The sequence below is a fragment of the Heptranchias perlo genome, chromosome 35, assembly GCF_035084215.1.
Source record: "Heptranchias perlo isolate sHepPer1 chromosome 35, sHepPer1.hap1, whole genome shotgun sequence".
NCBI classification, from domain to species: Eukaryota; Metazoa; Chordata; class Chondrichthyes; order Hexanchiformes; family Hexanchidae; genus Heptranchias; species Heptranchias perlo.
In genome coordinates, this window is record NC_090359.1 from 14,663,220 (window position 1) to 14,682,417 (window position 19,198).

The 19,198-nt window shown below is 47.6% G+C and overlaps 1 protein-coding gene and 1 long non-coding RNA gene across 3 annotated transcripts in view; both read right to left on the bottom strand.

Moving 5' to 3' along the window:
• The window catches only part of LOC137302100 (uncharacterized), a 31,150-nt gene extending 18,522 nt beyond the window's left edge, over nucleotides 1–12,628 (bottom strand). Inside the window, exons 1-3 of one of the 2 annotated variants that reach the window (XR_010958424.1) lie at nucleotides 12,024–12,628; nucleotides 11,734–11,925; nucleotides 5,506–5,595 (exon numbers count right to left, since the gene is read on the bottom strand). This is a non-coding gene — a long non-coding RNA (uncharacterized lncRNA). Of the gene's footprint in view, nucleotides 1–5,505; nucleotides 5,596–11,733 lie in introns of both variants that reach the window. The other variant, XR_010958423.1, reaches the window with a different exon arrangement.
• A 3,270-nt stretch (nucleotides 12,629–15,898) lies between these two features.
• LOC137302263 (zona pellucida sperm-binding protein 3-like) lies at nucleotides 15,899–17,022 on the bottom strand. The gene is made up of 6 exons (XM_067971911.1): nucleotides 16,970–17,022; nucleotides 16,701–16,878; nucleotides 16,489–16,615; nucleotides 16,329–16,408; nucleotides 16,125–16,246; nucleotides 15,899–16,053 (listed from the first exon to the last, which is right to left on the bottom strand). The coding sequence occupies exons 1-6, from the start codon at nucleotides 16,974–16,976 to the stop codon at nucleotides 15,899–15,901; spliced, it is 669 nt and encodes a 222-aa protein (XP_067828012.1). The 5' UTR covers nucleotides 16,977–17,022.
• Nucleotides 17,023–19,198: the final 2,176 nt, after the last annotated feature.

A 19,198-nucleotide genomic window follows, 5' to 3' on the forward strand; every position in this document is an offset into this window, starting at 1 on the left:
GGCAGCAAATGTAACCCCGCCATTTAAGAAAGGAGTGAGAGAGAAAAGAGGGAACTATAGGCTAGTTAACTTGACATCAATAGTAGGGAAAATGCTAGAATGTATTATTAAGGACGTAGTAAAAGGGCACCTAGAAAATCATAATATGATTAGGCAGAGTCATACTTTTTAATCTTCGAATCGTAGAATCAAAGAAAGATTACAGCACGGAAGGAGGCCATTCGGCCCATCCAGTCCACGCCGGCTCCATCCAAGAGCAATCCAACTCGTCCCATTCCCCCGTCCTATCCCCATAGCCCTGAAAATTTTTTACTTTCAAGTACTTATCCAGTCTCCTTTTAAAGGCCATGATTGAATCTGCCTCCACCACCCCCTCAGGCAGCACATTCCAGATCATAACCACTCGCTGTGTAAAAAAGTTTTACATCATATCACCTTCGGTTCTTTTGCCAATCACCTCAAGTCTATGCCCTCTGGTTCTTGACCCTTCCGCCAATGGGAACAGTTTCTCTCTATCTCCTCTGTCTGGGCACTTCATGATTTTGAACACCTCTATCAAATATCCTCTCAACCTTTTCTGTTCCAAAGAGAACAACCCGAGCCTCTCCAGTCCATCCATGTCAGAAAAGTCCATTATCCCTGGAATCATTCCAGTAAATCTCTTCTGTACCCTCTCTATGGCCTTCACATCTTCCCAGAACGGCACACAATATTCCAGTTGTGGCCAAACCAGTGTTTTATAAAGGTTTATTATGATTTCCTTACTTTTGTACTCTATGGGCTCGATTTTACCGTCGGGTTTCCTGTGGGTTTCCACCGGGGGGGGCTCCGAAAATCCCGATATCCAGTCACGTGACGGGAACCCGCCACGATCCCGCCCACTTCCGGGTTCCCCGATGACGTGCGGGGGTGCGTGCGTGGGAATCCCGCAGGCAATTAAAGCCAGCGGGATGCCACTTGAGGTTATTTATTTCGCTTGTTCAGGTCATTAACTGACCTGATTGAGGGACTGTGTGTGATTTTGGGGAACATGGGACTGTTTCACACACTGGGGGAAACAGTCCTAGTTGAACTGGACGTGTTGCAGCTGTCAGCCTGTGGCAGCTGCAAAGGTCCATTTGACAGGTCGGGGGGGGGGGGGGGGGGGGGGAGACCCTCACCCATTGCAGGAGGCCGCTCTGTCATTTGGGACAAAGTGTGGCCTCCACCACCCCCCTCCGGACGGTCAAAGTCACCAACCTGCACACTCACCCCGGGGTCCGGAGACATGTGCCGACCTTGCGGACCCCCTCAGATGTACATATTGCGGATGGGGGCCACTGTAGCTGCAGTCATGACCCCCTCGGAGGGCGAACAGCATCACCAGCCTCACCATCCACGCCGTCCACCTCTGACACGTGGAGCTCCACAACAGAGTGCTGTGACATATCCACCTGTACAGCAGGAGGGAGGGCTACCGCAGAGAGAGACGCGTCGCAGAGGGCACTACCCTCGCCACAGTGTCCACAGACCGAGGCGCAGCTCCCCGGACCTCTCCGAGGAGCAGTGCACACGGAGGCGCAGATTCACTCGACATGTAGTCGTGGAGATCTGCAGGCTCTTTCATGCCGAGCTGCTCCTGGCTGGCCCCAGCACCATCTGCTTACCTGTCGCTGCCAAAGTCACCACTGCCCTCCACAACTTCTCCTCCGCATCCTTCCAGGGTGCAGCCGGGTACACCGCCGATGTCTCTCAGTCGTCTGCGCGGAAGAGCCCTGCAAATACACCTGCACCTACTCTGCAGTAACACAATGGGTGGCATCAGTGGTGGGTCCTCATAGTGATACCCAGGAGCGGGCATTATTGGACACAACAGACAGGATTCGCGGAGACATGGCAGTGGTGGTGCCAATATAATGTGTGATGTTTGTTGCTCTGAAATTCAATATAGGTAACACCCATGGCAAACCCTCAGACACCCTTGTGCATCCCCTTCATGCTCACGACACGTTTGCCGTACGCTGCCGACTGCACATATGCGATGCATGCCCTGTGGCTGCAGCACAGATGGTGGCAGGTTGAGTGAGGCTGGCCGTGAGAGAGATGCACGAGAGGGTGAGTATGGGATAGAGCCATGAGATTGTATGAGGATTGGGTTGCGTGTTAGTGGCGGGTGAGTACTGGCGAGGTGAGTAGGTGCAGGTAAGATGAGGATGGGGTTTGAGTGGGTATGAGGGGTGATGTGACAGAGTAGTGTTGGCGGTGCCGAAGGAGATGTGGGGTGGGGGCAGTGTTGTGGCAGACGGAGTGTAGGGGAAAGACTATGTGCTCTCACTGTGGCTGACCTACTGAGGTCATTGGAGCGCCTCCTGCACTGTATGCAGGTGGGCGATATGTTGATGGTGCAGGTGACCCCCTCTGCCACCTCGAGCCAGGCCTTCTTGGTGGCAGAGGCAGGCCGCTTCCTCCCGCCCGCCGGGTGGAAGATCTCTGTCCTCCCCCTCCTCCTCACCCCATCTGATGATACCTGGGGTGAGGCATCATTAAACTGGGAGCAGCCTTCCCCCTGGGCTGCTCCATGCTCTAATTTGTTCCATTGGTTGCAGCATCTGTCAGTGGAGGACTGCCCCTTTAACTAGAGAGCCTCCAGCTGACAGATCGTACTGCGCATGCGCAGCCCGCCCGACGCGCAGACCAGCAGCGCGGAGTCCGGAGGAGCAGGTAAGTGATTCCAATTAGTGCATTGCCTGCTACGATCGCGCGGGCAGCCCACTAATTTCACCGGGCGCGGAGGCCACGCACCCGAAACCCAACCCGCCGGAAACCCGCAGGCCTGCTAAAATCAGGCCCTATGCCTCTATTTATAAAGCCCAGGATCCCGACCACTTTTTTAACCGCTTTCTCAACCTGCCCTGCCACCTTCAACGATTTGTGCACATATACCCCCAGATCTCACTGTTCCAGCACCCCTTTTAGAATTGTGCCCTCTAGTTTATATTGCCTCTCCACTTTCTTGCTACTGAAATATATCACTTCACATTTATCTGGTTTAAATTTCATCTGCCACGTGTCCGTCCATGCCATCAGCCTGTCTATATCCTCTTGAAGTCTATCACTATCCTCCTCACTGCACACTACCCTTCCAAGTCTCGTGTCATCTGCAAATTTGAAATTGTGCCCTGTACACCCAAGTCCAAGTCCTTAATATATATCAAGAAAAGCAGTGGTCCCAGCACTGACCCCTGGGGAACACCACTGTGCATCTCCCTCCAGTCCGAAAAACAACCGATCACCACTACTCTCTGTTTCCTGTCATTTCGCCAATTCTGTATCCATGTTGTTATTGCCCCCTTTATTCCATGGGCCGCAACCTCGATGACAAGCCTACCACGTGGCACTTTATTAAACGCCTTTGGAACGTCCATATACACAAAGTCAACCGCATTGCCCTCATCGACACTCTCTGTTACCTCATCAAAAAACTCCATCAGGTTAGTTAAACACGATTTGCCTGTAACAAATCCATGCTGGCTTTCCCTAATCAATCCACATTCGTCCAAGTGACTGTTAATTCTGTCCAGTATTATCATTTCCAGAAGTTTCCCCACCACCGAGGTTAAACTGACTGGCCTATTGTTGCTGGGTTTATCCTTACACCCTTTTTTGAACAAGGGTGTAACATTTGCAAATCTCCAATCCTCTGGCACCACTCCCATGTCCAAGGATGTCTGGAAGATTATGGCCAGTACCTCTGCAATTTCCCCCCTTACTTCCTTCAGCATCCTCGGGTGTATCCCATCCAGACCAGGTGACTTATCTACTTTAAGTACAGCCAGCCTTTCTAGTACCTCTTCTTTATCAATTTTTAGCCATCAGTATCTTAACGATATCTTCCTTTACCGAGACTCTGGCAGCATCTTCTTCCTTGGTAAAGACAGATGCAAAGTATTCATTTAATACCTCAGCCATGCCCACTGCCTCCATGAGTAGATCTCCTTTATGGTCCATAATCAGCCCCACCCCTCCTCTTACTACCTGTTTACTGTTAACATGTCTGTAGGAGACTTTTGGATTCCCTTTTATATTGGTCGCTAGTCAATTCTCATATTCTCTTTGCTCCTCTTATTTCCTTTTTCACTTCCCCTCTGAACTTTCTATATTCTGCCTGGTTCTCGCTTGTGTTATCGACCTGACACCTGTCATACGCCGCTTTTTTCCGCTTCATCTTACTCTCTATCTCCTTTGTCATCCAGGGAGCTCTGGCTTTAGTTGCCCTTCCTTTCTCCCTCGTTGGAATGTACCTTGTCTGGACCTGAATCATCTCTTTAAAGGCTGCCCACTGTTCAATTACAGTTTTGCCTGCCAATCTATGATTCCAATTTACCCGGGCCAGATCTGTTCTCATCCCACTGTAATAGGCCCTCCTCCAGTAAGGGATGGACTGCAGACAGAGTGATCTAGAGACAGGGCAAAACGTGGGGATTCTGGAGCACCCAAGGATCTATCCTTGCCCCCTCTGTCTCATCTACATGCTGCCCCTTGGCGACATCGTCCGAAAACACAATGTCAGGTTCCACATGTACGCTGACGATGCCCAGGTCTACCTCACCACGACCTCCCTCGAACCCTCCACTGTCTCTGATTTTTCATATTGCTTGTCCAACATTCAGTACTGGATGAGCAGCAATTTCCTCCAACTAAATATTGCAAAGATCGAAGCCATTGTCTTCGGGCCCCACCACAAACACCGTTCCCGAGCCACCGACTCCATCCCTCTCCCCGGTCACTGTCTGAGGCTGAACCAGACCGTTCATAACCTTGGCGTCCTATTTGACCCTGGGATGAGTTTCCGACCACATATCTGCTCTGTCACGAAGTCCATCTACTTCCTCCTCCATAACATCACCCGTCTCCGTCCCTGCCTCAGCTCATCTGCTGCTGAAACCCGCATCCATGCCTTTGTTATCTCTAGACTTGACTATTCCAATACTCTCCTGGCCGGCCTCCCGTCTTCCATCCTCCATAAACTTCAGCTCGTCCAAAACTCCCGTATTTTATCTCGCACCAAGTCCCGTTCACCCAAGACTCCCGTGCTCGCTGACCTACATTCATTCCCGGTCCAGCAACACCTCGATTTTAAAATTCTCATCCTTCATTTCAAAACTCTCCATGACCCTCGCTCCTGCCTATCTCTGTAACCTCCTCCAGCCCTACAACCCTCCGAGAACTCTGCGCTCTCCAATTCTGGCCTCTTGTGCATCCCCGATTTTAATCGTTCCACCATTGGCGGCTGTGCCTTCGGCTGCCTCGATCCTAAGCTCTGGAATTCCTTCCCTAAACTTCTTCATCTCTCCACCTCTCTTCCTTTAAGACGCTCCTTAAGCCTAACTCTTTGGCCAAGCTTTTGGTCACCCGTCCTAATATCTCTTTATGTGGCTCGGTGAAAAATTCTGTTTGATAATCACTCCTGTGAAGCACCTTAGGATGTTTTACTGCATTAAAGGCGATATTGGCCAAGGTGCTTACCCCGAGGAAGGGAGGAACCATCACAGGCCGAGTGTCACTGGGCAGCTGTCCGACAACTCCAAGCGGCTGATTAGATTCGAGAATCTGTCACTGGAATACAATAGGACTATTTTTGAGCAAACGGTTATATTTAATTTGAATATATTTGTCATTAATGGCATTTGATTGATTTACTTTAACATTAAATTGTTCTTTTCTTTCCACTCTTTATGTGGATTCATTCACAATATCAGCTGACAACTCCAGTTTGTGAGGGATATCAAGGACAACACTAAAGGTTTTTACAAGTATATTAAGAAAAAGAAGGTGACTCAGAGTAATGTGGCCCCTTAAAGACAGACGCAGGGGATTATAGTAATTGAAAGGGAGAGAGGGTGAAGAATTCGAAAAATTTGTGCAGGAGAACTTTCTTAATTAGTATATTTCTGGCCCAACAAGGGAGGAAGCAACGCTGGATCTAGTTTTAGGGAATGATGTAAGGCAAGTGGAGTGTATTTCAGTGGGGGAACATCTGGGTAATAGTGATCATAATATAATTTGGTTTGAAGCAGTTACGGAAAGGGACAAAGAAAAATCAAAGGTGAAAATATTCAACTGAAAGGGAGCCAATTTCAGTGATTTGAGAAGGGATCGAGCACAAGTGGACTGGAAACAAAGACTGGACAAAAAAAAACAGTAAATGAGCAATGGCAGGTCTTCAAGGTGGAGGTAGTTCGGGTATAAACCAAGGATTTTCCCATAAGGAGGAAAGATACGGCATCCAAAGCTCGAGCTCCCTGAATGACAAAGGAAATAGAGCTTAAAATAAAACAGAAACAGGTTTATGACCACTGTCAGGTACAGAATACAGTACAAAACCAGGAGAGTGTGCAGGGAGAAATTGAAAAGGATATAGGAAGGGCAAAGAGAGAATATGAGAAAAGATTAGCGGGTGACATAAATGGGAACCCAAAAATCTTTTATAAAAATATAAAAAGTAAAAGGATAAAAGGAATGGTGGGGCTGATTAGGGACAAAATACGAAATCTGCTTGTGGAGGCAGAGGGCATGACTGAGGTACTGAATGAGGACTTTGCATTTGTCTTCACAAAAGAAGAGGATGAAGTTAATGTCGCAGTAGAGGAGGAGGGAGTAGAGATATTGGATAGGATCAAAATAGATAGAAAGGAGGTGCTAAATAGGTTGGCATCACTCAAAGTGAACAAGTCCCCCGGTCCAGGTGGGATGCATCCCAGGCTGCTGAGGGAAGCAAGGGTGGAGATAGCAGAAGCTCTGACCACAATCTATCAATCCTCCTTGGATGTGGAAGTGGTGCCAGAGGACTGGAGGATTGCAAATATTACACCCCTGTTCAAAAAAGGGGAGAGGGATAAAACTGGTAACTACGGGCCAGTCAGTCTAATATCAGTGGTGGGAAAACTACGAGAGACCATTGTCAAGGACAAAATTAATTCTCACTTGGAGAGGCATGGGTTAACAAGGAACAGCCAGCACGGATTTCTTAAAGACAAATCATGTCTGACTAACCTGATTGAATTCTTTGATGAAGTAACAGAGAGTGTTGATGAAGGTAGTGCAGTAGCTGTTGTATATATGGACTTTCAGAAGGCATTTGACAAAGTACCACATAACAGACTTATTTGGAAAACAGAAGCACATGGGATTAAAGGGACGGTGGTAACTTGGGTACATAATTGGCTAAGGGATGGGAGGCAGAGAGTTGTGGTGAACGGATGTTTTTCTGACTGGAGAGAAGTACGCAGTGGGGTCCCCCAGGGGTCGGTATTAGGACCATTATTTTTCTTGTTATATCAAAATGACCTGGATTTGGGTTTTGGGAGCACAATTTCAAAGTTTGCGACCGATACAGGACTTAGCAACGTAGTAAATAGTGAGGAGGATAGTAGCAGATTTCAGGAGGACATAGACAGACTGGTAAAATGGGCAGACACAGGGCAGATGCAATTTAAGACGGAGAAGTGTGAAGTGATGCACTTTGGGAGGAACAACATGGAGAGGCAGTATAATCTAAATGGGACTATTTTGAGGGGAGTGCAAGAGCAGAGGGACCTGGGGTACATCGTCACAAATCTTTGAAGGTGGCAGGGCAAGTTGATAAGATGGTTAAGAAAGGGTATGGGATACCTGGCTTTGTAAATAGGGACATTGAATATAAAAACAAGGAAGTCATGCTAAACCTTTACAAATCACTGGTTAGGCCTCAGCTGGAGTATTGTGTATAATTCTGGGCAATGCACTTTAGGAAGGATGTCAAGGTCATGGAGAGGGTACAAAGGAGGTTTAACAGGATGGTACCAGGGATGAGGGACATCAGTTATGTGGAGAGGTTGGAGAAGCTGGGATTGTTCTCCTTAGAGCAGGGGTTAAGGGGAGATTTAATGGAGGTGTTAAAATCAAGAGGAGTTTTGATAGCGAGTAGGGAGAAACTGTTTCCTCAGGCAAGTGGGTCGGTAACCAGAGGTCATAGATTTAAAATAATTGGCAAAAGAACTAGAGGGGAAATGAGGAGAAGTTTTTTTTCATACAGAGAGTTGTTAAGATCTGAAACGCACTCCCTGAAAGGGTGGTGGAATCAGATTCCATGGGAATTTTGAAGGGCAATTGGACATGTACTTGAAGAGGACTAATATGCAGGGTTATGGGGAAAGAGCTGGAGTGTGGGACTAAATTGGACAGCTCTTTCAAAGAGCTGACACAGGGATGATGGGTCGAATGGCCTCCTTCTGTGCTGTAAGTTTCTATGAAAAGTGAGTAAAACACTGTGAGGGAGTCTCGGAGAGCCCGCGTGGGAGAGAGGGAGGGAGTCTCGGAGAGCCCGCGTGGGAGAGAGGGAGGGAGTCTCGGAGAGCCCGCGTGGGAGAGAGGGAGGGAGTCTCGGAGAGCCCGCGTGGGAGAGAGGGAGGGAGTCTCGGAGAGCCCGCGTGGGAGAGAGGGAGGGAGTCTCGGAGAGCCCGCGTGGGAGAGAGGGAGGGAGTCTCGGAGAGCCCGCGTGGGAGAGAGGGAGGGAGTCTCGGAGAGCCCGCGTGGGAGAGAGGGAGGGAGTCTCGGAGAGCCCGCGTGGGAGAGAGGGAGGGAGTCTCGGAGAGCCCGCGTGGGAGAGAGGGAGGGAGTCTCGGAGAGCCCGCGTGGGAGAGAGGGAGGGAGTCTCGGAGAGCCCGCGTGGGAGAGAGGGAGGGAGTCTCGGAGAGCCCGCGTGGGAGAGAGGGAGGGAGTCTCGGAGAGCCCGCGTGGGAGAGAGGGAGGGAGTCTCGGAGAGCCCGCGTGGGAGAGAGGGAGGGAGTCTCGGAGAGCCCGCGTGGGAGAGAGGGAGGGAGTCTCGGAGAGCCCGCGTGGGAGAGTTTGAGAGGTCGGGTGGGAGGGAGAGAGAGTTTGTAAGAAGGGGAAAGAGAATATGGGAGACAGGGTTTGCAAGAAGGGGAAAGAGAATATGGGAGACAGGGAAGAGAAACAGTCTGTGTGTAAGACAGAGAGGAAAGGGGAAGAGAGTCTGTTTGTGCATGAGAAGTAAGGGATAGAAATGAGAAGTTGGAGAGAAATAAGAGAGAAAGAGAGAGAATGGATAAAGGACAGAAAACTGGGAGTTGTGATTAACAGATGTTTCTTGCATTGGAAGGATTTAAACAGTGGTGATCCCCGGGGTCAGTGTTGACACCATTGCTTTTCTCAATATCTGTGGATAGAAATGATCTGGACCTGGGTGCAGGGGGCAGAATATCAAAATTTGCAGCTGCCACAAAGATAAGGAGTGAGATTAACCATGAAGAGGATTGTCAACAACTTCAGGAGGAGGCAGACAGGTGAGCAGATTGGGCAGGTAGATGTCAGATGGAATTTAATGGGGAGAGATGTGAGGTGAGGAGAATAAGGAGAGGAAATAGACACTATACTGTAAAACTGTAAAAGGAGTAGAGGAGCAGAGAGATTTCGGGATTCAGATACACAAATCTTTAAAAGTGGGAGGACAAGTTGATAAAGCTGTTTTGCAAAACCCCCATGGGATCCTAGGATTAAAAAATAGGAGCATAGAGTATAAAAGGAAAGAGTTAATGCTACATCTGGACAAATCATGGGTCAGGCCACAGTCAGAATATTGTGTCCAGTTTTTGGTGCATTACTTTAGTAAGAATGTCACGGCCATGGAGAGGGGCAGAAGAGATTCACTAAGATGATCTCAAGGATGAGAGTCTTGACATAACTTTTCATGAGAGCAGAGAAGTTTAAATAAGATCAGAGAGTGGGGATCAAAATTATGAGGGGGTTTTGATAAAGTAAATGAGGGAAAACTATTTCCACTAGTACGGGTACGGGAGCACAGTGGTTTTGTTGCTGGACTAGTAATCCTAGAGGCTCGGACTAATATTCCGGAGTCATGAGATCAAATCCACGGCAGCTGGAGAATTAAATTCAATTAATTAAATAAAATCTGGAATTTTAAAAAAACTGGTATCAGTAATGGTGGCCATGAAACTACCGGATTGTCGTAAAGACCCATCTGGTTCACTGATGTCCTTCAGGGAAGGAAACCTGCCGTCCTTACCCAGTCTGGCCGAAATGTGACTCCAGACCGACAGCAATGCGGCTGATTCTTAATCGCCCTCTGAAATGGCCCAGCAAGCCACTCAATTGTTCCAGATAGTTGGCACACCACCACCCTCTCAAGGGCAACTGGGAAGGGTAATAAATGCTGGCCTTGCCAGCGACGCCCACATCCCAGTTCGTGAGTCGGTAACTGGAGGGCATCAAATTAAGAGAGGTTGGTTTTCTTTTTGATGCAGAGGGTTGTTAGGACAATGGAATGTCCGACCAGAAACAATGAGGGAAGCAGAATTTAAAAGGGAAGTGAATCAATATCTGAAGAAGAAAATCTTGAAAGATCTTGAAAGGCCTTCGATGAGGTACCGCATAGTAGACTCATGACCAAGGTCAGAGCTTGTGGAGTCAGGGGACAGGTCGCAGAATGGATAGCAAGCTGATAACAAAACAGAAAACAGAGAGCAGGGGTTAAAGAGAGTCACTCAGACTGGGAAAAGGTGGGAAGTGGTGTTCCACAGGGATCGGTGCTGGGAACACTGTTGTTCACCATTTGCATCAACGGTTTGGACTTGGGAATCGGAAGTACAATTTCAAAATTTGCGGACAACACCAAATTGAGGGATATCGTTAATACTGAAGAGGACTGCGACAAAATACAGGAAGACATGAATAAACTTGCAGAATGGGCGTGTAATTGGCAAATGAATTTCAATATAGATGAGTGTGAGGTGGTAGAAATTTAGTTGGAAGAATAAGGAGGCCACATACTTCCTGGATAATAAGAGTCCAAATGGGATAGAGGAGCAAAGTGGGGTCCAGGGGTACAGATACACAAATCATTAAATGTAGTGACTCAGGTTCATAAGGCCATAAAAAAGCAAACAAAGCACTGGGGTTCATTTCCAGAGGAATAGAACTTGTCTAGCACCTTGGTTAGACCACACCGAGTACTGTGCACAGTTCTGGTCTCCATGTTACAAAAAGGATGTAGAGCCACTGGAGAAGGTGCAAAAAAGATTGACAAGGATGATACCAGAACTGAGAGATTATAACTGTCAGGATAGATTGAACAGGCTGGGGCTCTTTTCTCTAGAAAAGAGAAGGCTGAGGGGTGACCTGATAGAGATCTTTAAAATTATGAGGGAGTTTGATAGGGTCGACATAGATGTGTTTCCACTTGTGGGGGAGACCAGAACTATGGGCCATGAATGGAAGATAGTCACTAATAAATCCAGTAAGGAATTCAGGAGGAACTTATTTACCCAGAGAGTGGTTAGAATGTGGAACTTGCTAACACATGGAGTAATTGAGGCAAATAGCATAGATGCTTTTAAGGGGAAGCTGGATAAGTACATGAGGGAGAAAGGAATAGAAGGATATACAGATAGGGACAGATGAAGAGGTGTGAGGAGGCTCGTGTGGAGCATAAACACCGGCACAGACCAGTTGAGCCGAATGGCCTGTTTCTGTGCTGTAAATTCTATGTAATTCTAAATGGCCCATAAATACGGAGAATAAAAGCGGGCCCAGCACTGACCCCTGGGGTAACCACTTCCAACCCTTCTCCAATCTCAGCAACAGGTCCCCAGACAACTTTCTCCCCGCACTGTTCCATTTCCTTTTAAACGGCCCACCTGAACAGACTGGACATTACCCTGGGGATCCCCCAGTTACCTTCACACCGTTGCTCGCCATGTCCCTGATTTCACTTGACACCCTTCACAGTCTCATCGAATTGTCTTGGTGCCTCCCGGCCGTGTGAACATCGAAACAGGTTTCCAGTCAGCCTCAAGTATTTTCCAGCAGATTGTTTCAAATCCAGTGTGGTTTTCCTCAAAACTCCTGGAAGTTCAGGCACGAATTCTCCTGTGGAAGAAAGTCACATCGTGTTACGGGACAGAAGAATTAACGACCCTTCTGAAGTACTCTGTGTCGGCCTTGGCTCATTTGTATCACTCTCTCACCTCTCCAATCATAAAGATTGAGGAATAAAGCTCCTCTCCAGAGACCTGAGCACAAAATCTCGGCTCACACTCCAGTGCAGTACTGAGGGAGTGCTACACTGTCGGAGGGGCCGTCTTTTGTACGAGCCGTTAAACCAGTCCGGCCCCTCAGGTGGATGTAAAAGATCCCGACACCATTCGAAGAAGAGCAGGGGAGTTCTCCCCGGTGTCCTGGCCAATCCTTAATCCTCAACCAACACCTATAAACAGATTATCTGGTCATTTATCACATTGCTGTTTGTGGGATCTTGCTCTGCACAAAATGGCTGCCCACATGGCAACAGTGACCTCATTTCCAAAGCCCCCCATTGGCTGCGAGGCTTTGGGTCGTCCTGAGGATGTGACAGGCGCTGGAGAAATGCAAGTTCCCCCTCCCCGGGGCCGCCCTCCGCTCTAATCCCATTGCCCGTCTCTCGGTCCTGTCCCCGGGCTCGGGGACTCTCGGCCGGTCCAGGGCCCTTTAAGAGGGACGCGCCACACTGCGCATGTGCGCCGTTTATTTAAATCAAACCGCGCGATTCAAAGGAAAAGTGACGTCAGTTTCCGTCACAATAAAAACCGCTCGTTCTCAACCGAAAAAACGGAAAGTTTGTCTCGCGACACAACAGGAAGCGGTCGCTGATCCGGTGGGTGATGTGCGCATGTGCGAACATTCTCCCAGAGTGCAGCGCGGCACGTCTCACAGATGGGGCCTTTTCTCCGCCGCTCTGCATTGTGGGAGATGCGGCCGCCATGACGGCCCCGGGTCACCGAGTTCATCCAATCACAGGTGAAGCTTCCCGGATTGGTGGAACCGACAGAGTGCAGGTGGTCTGTGGAGCGAGAGAATCTCTGAGAAGAGGGGCAGCCAATTGGGGAAATCACAGGAGGTGGTGACCGGTCATAAACCCAATCGGTGAATGACGGATTGAACCAAGGAAAGGAATGAAGAAACTCGACTGGGACCTGTGGGAACAGGCGGACTAATAAATTTAACCCGTGTCCAGTTCAGGTCACCACATTACAGGAAAGATGGGATTGCACCAGAGAGGGTCCAGAGGAGATTTACAAGGATGGTCCAGGAGTGGAGAATTTTAGCTGTGAGGAAGGATTGGATCGGCTGGAGTTGTTTTCATTGGAACAGAGGAGGCTGAGGGGGGATTTAATTGAGGTGTATAAAATTATTGGGGGCCACACAGACTACATCACTTCCAAAACAGCAGCTCACCACCACCTTCATGAGGGCAATTGGGGATGGGCAATAAATGCTGCCCTTGCCAGCGACGCCCACATCCCATGAACAAATAAAAAAAGGATATGAAGGTCCTATATCCCTTAGCAGAGAGATCAATAACCAGGGGGCATATATTTCAAGTAATTGGTAGAAGGATTCGAGGGGATCTGGGGATATTTTTTTTCACCCAGAGGGTGGTGTGAGTATGGACCTTACTGGCTGAAAGGGTGGTCGAGGCAGAAACCCACATCGCTTTTTAAAAGTACTTCGATGTGCACTTGAAGTGCCGTCACCTACAAGGCTGCGGACCAAGACCAAGAGTGCGATCAGGCTGGATAGCTCCTCTTCAGCTGGCACAGACACGATGGGCCGAATAGCCTCCTTCTGTGCTGTAAATTTCGATGATTCTATAACCCCTAGGGTCAAATGTGACATGGCAAAAGATACATGTTTATGGTTCAAAAAAATATCGTTACAGGGAGGGAGGGGACAATGTAGAGTTCTGCCCGAAAGCGTTGTTGACACAAACTCCATGAATTATTTTCAATGGGAATAATAGTGCAGGGACCTTGGAACAGAGGAACATTAAATTGGATGAGGGGAGACAGAGGAAAGTCATCTGTTTCTGTCCTGTAAGATCCAAAGCTTCATTGAGAATGAATTAATGAAGCATTTCGACATGGTATTTTTTGCAACATTTTTAAAATATCCCACAGTAGTTCTCCTGGTCAGTATATCCAGTTTGTAAAGTCTCCCTGAAATGTTTATATGTAAATCAGACAACAGTCAGAAGAGGGTAGGATGGACCTACACTACACTTGAATGTATTGTCATCTATTGGGTTTAAAGTTTCCGAACACTATTTGTCAATGGTGAGGAAGCTCAGAGTGAAAGTGAGGAGGGGCCGTCTGACTGCAGGTTCCACTGGAAAAAAAAAATCACCTTCAGTGTGCACAGTGAGCAGAAATGAATTGCTGTTGTTAAAAGTTCCCACTAACTCAATATTATACTTCAACAGAACGAGCCTGGATCTCCTGCTATGTTTAAACACTAAACTTCAGTGATTATAGCTCAAGTAAAATATTACCATGATTTGATTTAAATGGAGAAGTGGTTTCCACCCACTAAAGAATGTTGTCTGAAGCGAGGGTGTTTACTGCTAACAGCTCCCATCCTGTTTAATAGACCCCCTGAATGTCTGATTTACCAAAAAGAAAAACCCAGCTCAGTAAAGTTCAACATTCTCTTATTAATCTGAAGACCATTTTATGAACAAATTTCAGGATTTCACAAGGTTGTCCCAGACATGGATTGGACCCAATTCACTGTAAAGTTGTAAAAACACAGCCAGTTTAGCGACCAGGGGACAGAACCTAAAAATTAGAATCAGGACTTTCAGGAGTGAAGTTATGAGACACTTCTACACGCAAAGAGTGGGAGAAGTTAGGAACACTCTTCCACAAAGGGCAGTTGATGCTAGCTCAATTGTTAAATCTATTACCTCAGCTTAACATTTTGTTGAGCAAAACAAGGTAAGGGATATTACGAAGGCAGGTATATGGAGTTATGTCACAGATCAACCATGATCTCATTGAATGGTGGACCAGGCTCGAGGGGCTAAATGGACTACTCCTGTTCCAATGACCACCCCTCAAATACAGTGAATGATAAACAATGTAATTTGAAAATAGGACTAACGACTTACAATACAATCCTGAGGGCCTGTCGTGAGGGGAAGCTGAGGATAAAGAAACTTCAATCTGTGCTCACAAGATGACAGGTGAAATTCAAATCCAACAGAGTTAAATCACAACCGCTGGGCTCCCCGTCCCTCACATTCTCACTGTGCCTGTACCCACTGGGCACAACATTGCCCCCTGTGTACATTAACCATTACACTGAACATTTGAAATCTACCTGGAGCCCCACCCCCACTAAACAAGAATTTTACACCAGGGGCAGAGATATTCAATCTTGGAGGAGAGTTCCAAGTCCACTGACTTTCAATCCTATTGGTGTTTGGACAATTAGCTCCAAAAGGGAAAGTTTAACTGGAGTTTGGAGCCCGTTTTGGATTCGAGTGATCAATGGCCACGGGACACCAAGGGAATTATTGGGCCGTCAACCAGCCAGCACCAGTACCTCAGGCCAGTCCCACTGTCCCTTCAGAGTTCATTGACCTGCACAATGAGGGCCTGGCAAGCCTTCACCCATTGCTGCAGCCATCCCTGGACTGGGTCTGGATACACTATTACCAGCCATTCTGCCACTACTGACATGGACCCATTAAAACCCATTTCACTAACAGGAGGAACTGTGGAGGAGTGCGGAGTGTTACTAACAGAATTGAGCACTTGTTGCATGCTGATTGGAGCCAGATAATGAAAAATGAGCAACCAGCCATTCGAAGATACAAGTAGTCACTGCTTTATTGGTCATTTGATAACTAGTTGAACTGGGTTTGCTTGTGTTTCCTGTACAGGAACAAGGCGATCAAAGAAGCAGAGATCAGAGAGACAGCGGTCACAGTCAGGGCCAGGATCAGGACCACCTCAGACTCCACACCGAAAAAGCAACAAGAAACCAATGGTCAGTGAAGGAAATACTGAGGAGAAAATGGAAACTAGCAGTCAACCAACTCACCACCCGGAGACCTCTCCTGCATCCTTTGCTCAACCTCATTAAGGGACTCAGTTGCCAGCTCTGTCACATCAGGATCCAGAATGATCAGGGGTCCAAGTGAGGCCTCACCCTCCCACTTCAATTCAGCATCACTCCCTGCAATATCAAACATTCCAGTTAGAGAGGGTAAAGGGTGACCACCAACATAGAGAGGATCAATGTCCTACCAGGTCCAGATGCAAGATCCCTCCTTCCTCTGGAATCAAGTCGGAATTCCCTTGTGGCACTGCAGTTGCCCAGATGACAACAGGCACACACATCATTTGTAGATTCTTCTAATGGGGTCCAGCTAAACCAGAGAATCAGTTTATCAACCAGGTTGTCCATCACCCTTTAATACAACACATCCCTGAGCGAGAGAGGGAACTTACATATTCTGGAAAGTACAAGCCTTGTTCATGGAATCTCTCCGATCCACTGCAGCAACTTTCAGGTGACAGGTGATGAAAATCTGAGGGACACATTCAATACAAGTTGTTATTTAGTGACCTCCTCCCAACATGGGGAACCCAATGTTTGGCTTCCTCTTACCAAGGAACGGTCATCTCCAAAGAAGCGGAACGCATCCAGGTCAAACTGGAGTTTGTCCAGCTCACGTTCACCTCTTGGCAACACAAAGGTTGAAAAGGAGTCCTCAGCTTTGCTGTCCAGGAGGCAACTGAAGAAAGATTAAAAAAGGGACAAAGTGAATAAAGTGAACCTATTGAGACATAACCAGCTGGAGAAAGCAGAGAGCTCCTTACCCATGGTAGTCAATGATGATGTATCTTGGGGTGGAATCCTTGTCTGGGCTCAATGTAGCTGCACAGCTGTCAATGTAGAGCTTCAAGGGCATGTGGTTGGTCATTGAAACAGAGGCCTCAATGTGAATGAGGTCACCCAGGTAGTAGACAGTCGAGGTGCGCTCTGTAAGCCAGTCATCTGAAGTACAAGAGGACAAGGGTTGGAGACAGTGGGTGTAACTCCCAGTGAGAAACGACAGAAAAGCACTCGCCATCCACCCATCACACACCGTTCATAAGACGCAGTGAGAATGACAGAAGCCCTTCTCCAGACTTGGTCGAGCTGAATGGGATCCAGGTGGGCTTGATAGGGTCACTGCTCACATTGCCCTTCCTGAAAGGACAATAGATAATTTCAGGACAACTTCATAGAACTGCACCTGCTGTAGACCTTATTTGCCACAGAGGAAAGATTCTTACCTAAAATAGTGGCACTCAATGGGAATGATGGCTCCATTAGTTCTCACAATGACAGATCCACGAGCATTTGGGGTGTGGTTCAGGTGGGTAGTGTAGACCAGGAAATCTCCAGCCATCTGAAAGACATCAGGTTAAGGAATGAAGAGCTGGTCTCATTGGACAAAAGCTATTTCTGGTCATTTTCCTGCCCTGTTAAGCAGCAGTTTGAGGGGTTTCAGCTGTTCCTCAATGACACATGATTGAAGCAGCTCCACCATTGGTGGAAGTTGCCTGGAGCAGCCTCTGTTACTCGACTCAGTCCACCTTCTATTACAGGGGACTTCAGGCCTGCAGTCAGAAACCCTGAAATGATTGGCACTGCCAGATTTGATGAGCATTCTTTCCCATATAGAATAGAGCTTTCACCTTAAGGGGCTTCAAGTTACCCCTGATATGGAGCACAAAACACATCACTTTTAAACCTCATCTGTGTCTGCAGAATCAAGGGGATTGGCAGGTGTAACAACCAAAAGTGGAGTTCCCCTTTAATACATTGGGATACAATTATTATTCCACTTGTTTCATCATTTAAGAGCAGTCTCAACAGGAACTTCCACACTGAACATTCATTGACCACAAGTTGAGGCAACAGGCCAGAATATCCATAGGAAGGAACAGAAAAGATAAATCAATTGAGGCACAAAAGAACAGAGTGGTTTGGAGAAATGTAGGTGAAGGTTCAAGGTCAATAGAATTGAATCTCAGAGTTAGAGAGTGGTAATGACCCATTTAAGAAAGATGCAGTCCCTCAGTGACAAGTTGAAGTTCTTTTTAAATATAAAGCTAAGATTAACATGTCAATATAAAGAAAGTAGTTTCACACAGGGTGATATTTAACAGTGGGCAAGAATTTATACACTGATTTCATTCAGGGATCTCCTCAGTGGCTGGAATTTCACCTGATGTTAATGAGCTCAGAGTGGGCAGTAATCCACACAGTGAAATTGGAGCAAGAGTTGAGGAATCACATTACCTGCAATCTGCTACCACATTCATGGAGCCCATAGTCAAAGAAGACAGTGTGGTTCTGAGAGGAGATCCCAGTTGGCCGACAACCTGCTGTCCCCAGGGTCAGGTCAGCAGCTTTAATCAGGTGCCTGGTTCTAAATAAATCCATGTCTACCCTCACCAGCAGGTTCTGCTCTCCACACTGCACCATCACAGTCTGCAGTGGAGACAGACTTCTCCCCTCAGACACACTGAAATGGGAACCAAAGGGAGGGACAGGGGTGGGTTTTACTCTTCTCCATGGAAATCTCTGCCCTCTAAACTGTTGCCAAATATCCGAGCAACAAACCGCTCCAACTAACACCAGCACCGAGAACAAACCTCCCACTACAAAATCCCCCATGATACCAAACAACTCAACGATCACTTTATCCACCAACCAACACCTTTTATACGCAACCTGCAGTCACCTGACTCCAATTCAATGAGTCGCTGTTGTGATACGATTGGATGTCTTTCAGAAAAAAAACTCAATGTCTTTAGAATCCTCCTTTCATTCAATCACTTCCATTGTCCTATTTCATAAGTTTCATTCGAAAGAAAGGAAAAAAAAGAAAAGAAAAAAAGATGGAGATCGTGAGCGGTGTAACTGAGTTCAGAGATACAGAGAGACACCAGCAGAGGGAGGTAGAGAGCGGTGTAACTGAGTACAGAGATACAGAGAGACACCAGCAGAGGGAGGTAGAGAGCGGTGTAACTGCGTACAGAGATACAGAGAGACACCAGCAGAGGGAGGTAGAGAGCGGTGTAACTGCGTACAGAGATACAGAGAGACACCAGCAGAGGGAGGTAGAGTGCGGTGTAACTGAGTACAGAGATACAGAGAGACACCAGCAGAGGGAGGTAGAGAGCGGTGTAACTGAGTACAGAGATACAGAGAGACACCAGCAGAGGGAGGTAGAGAGCGGTGTAACTGAGCACAGAGATGCAGAGAGACACCAGCAGAGTGTCCAGGAAACCAACCTTTTATCTGAAATCTGAGGCGGGATCTA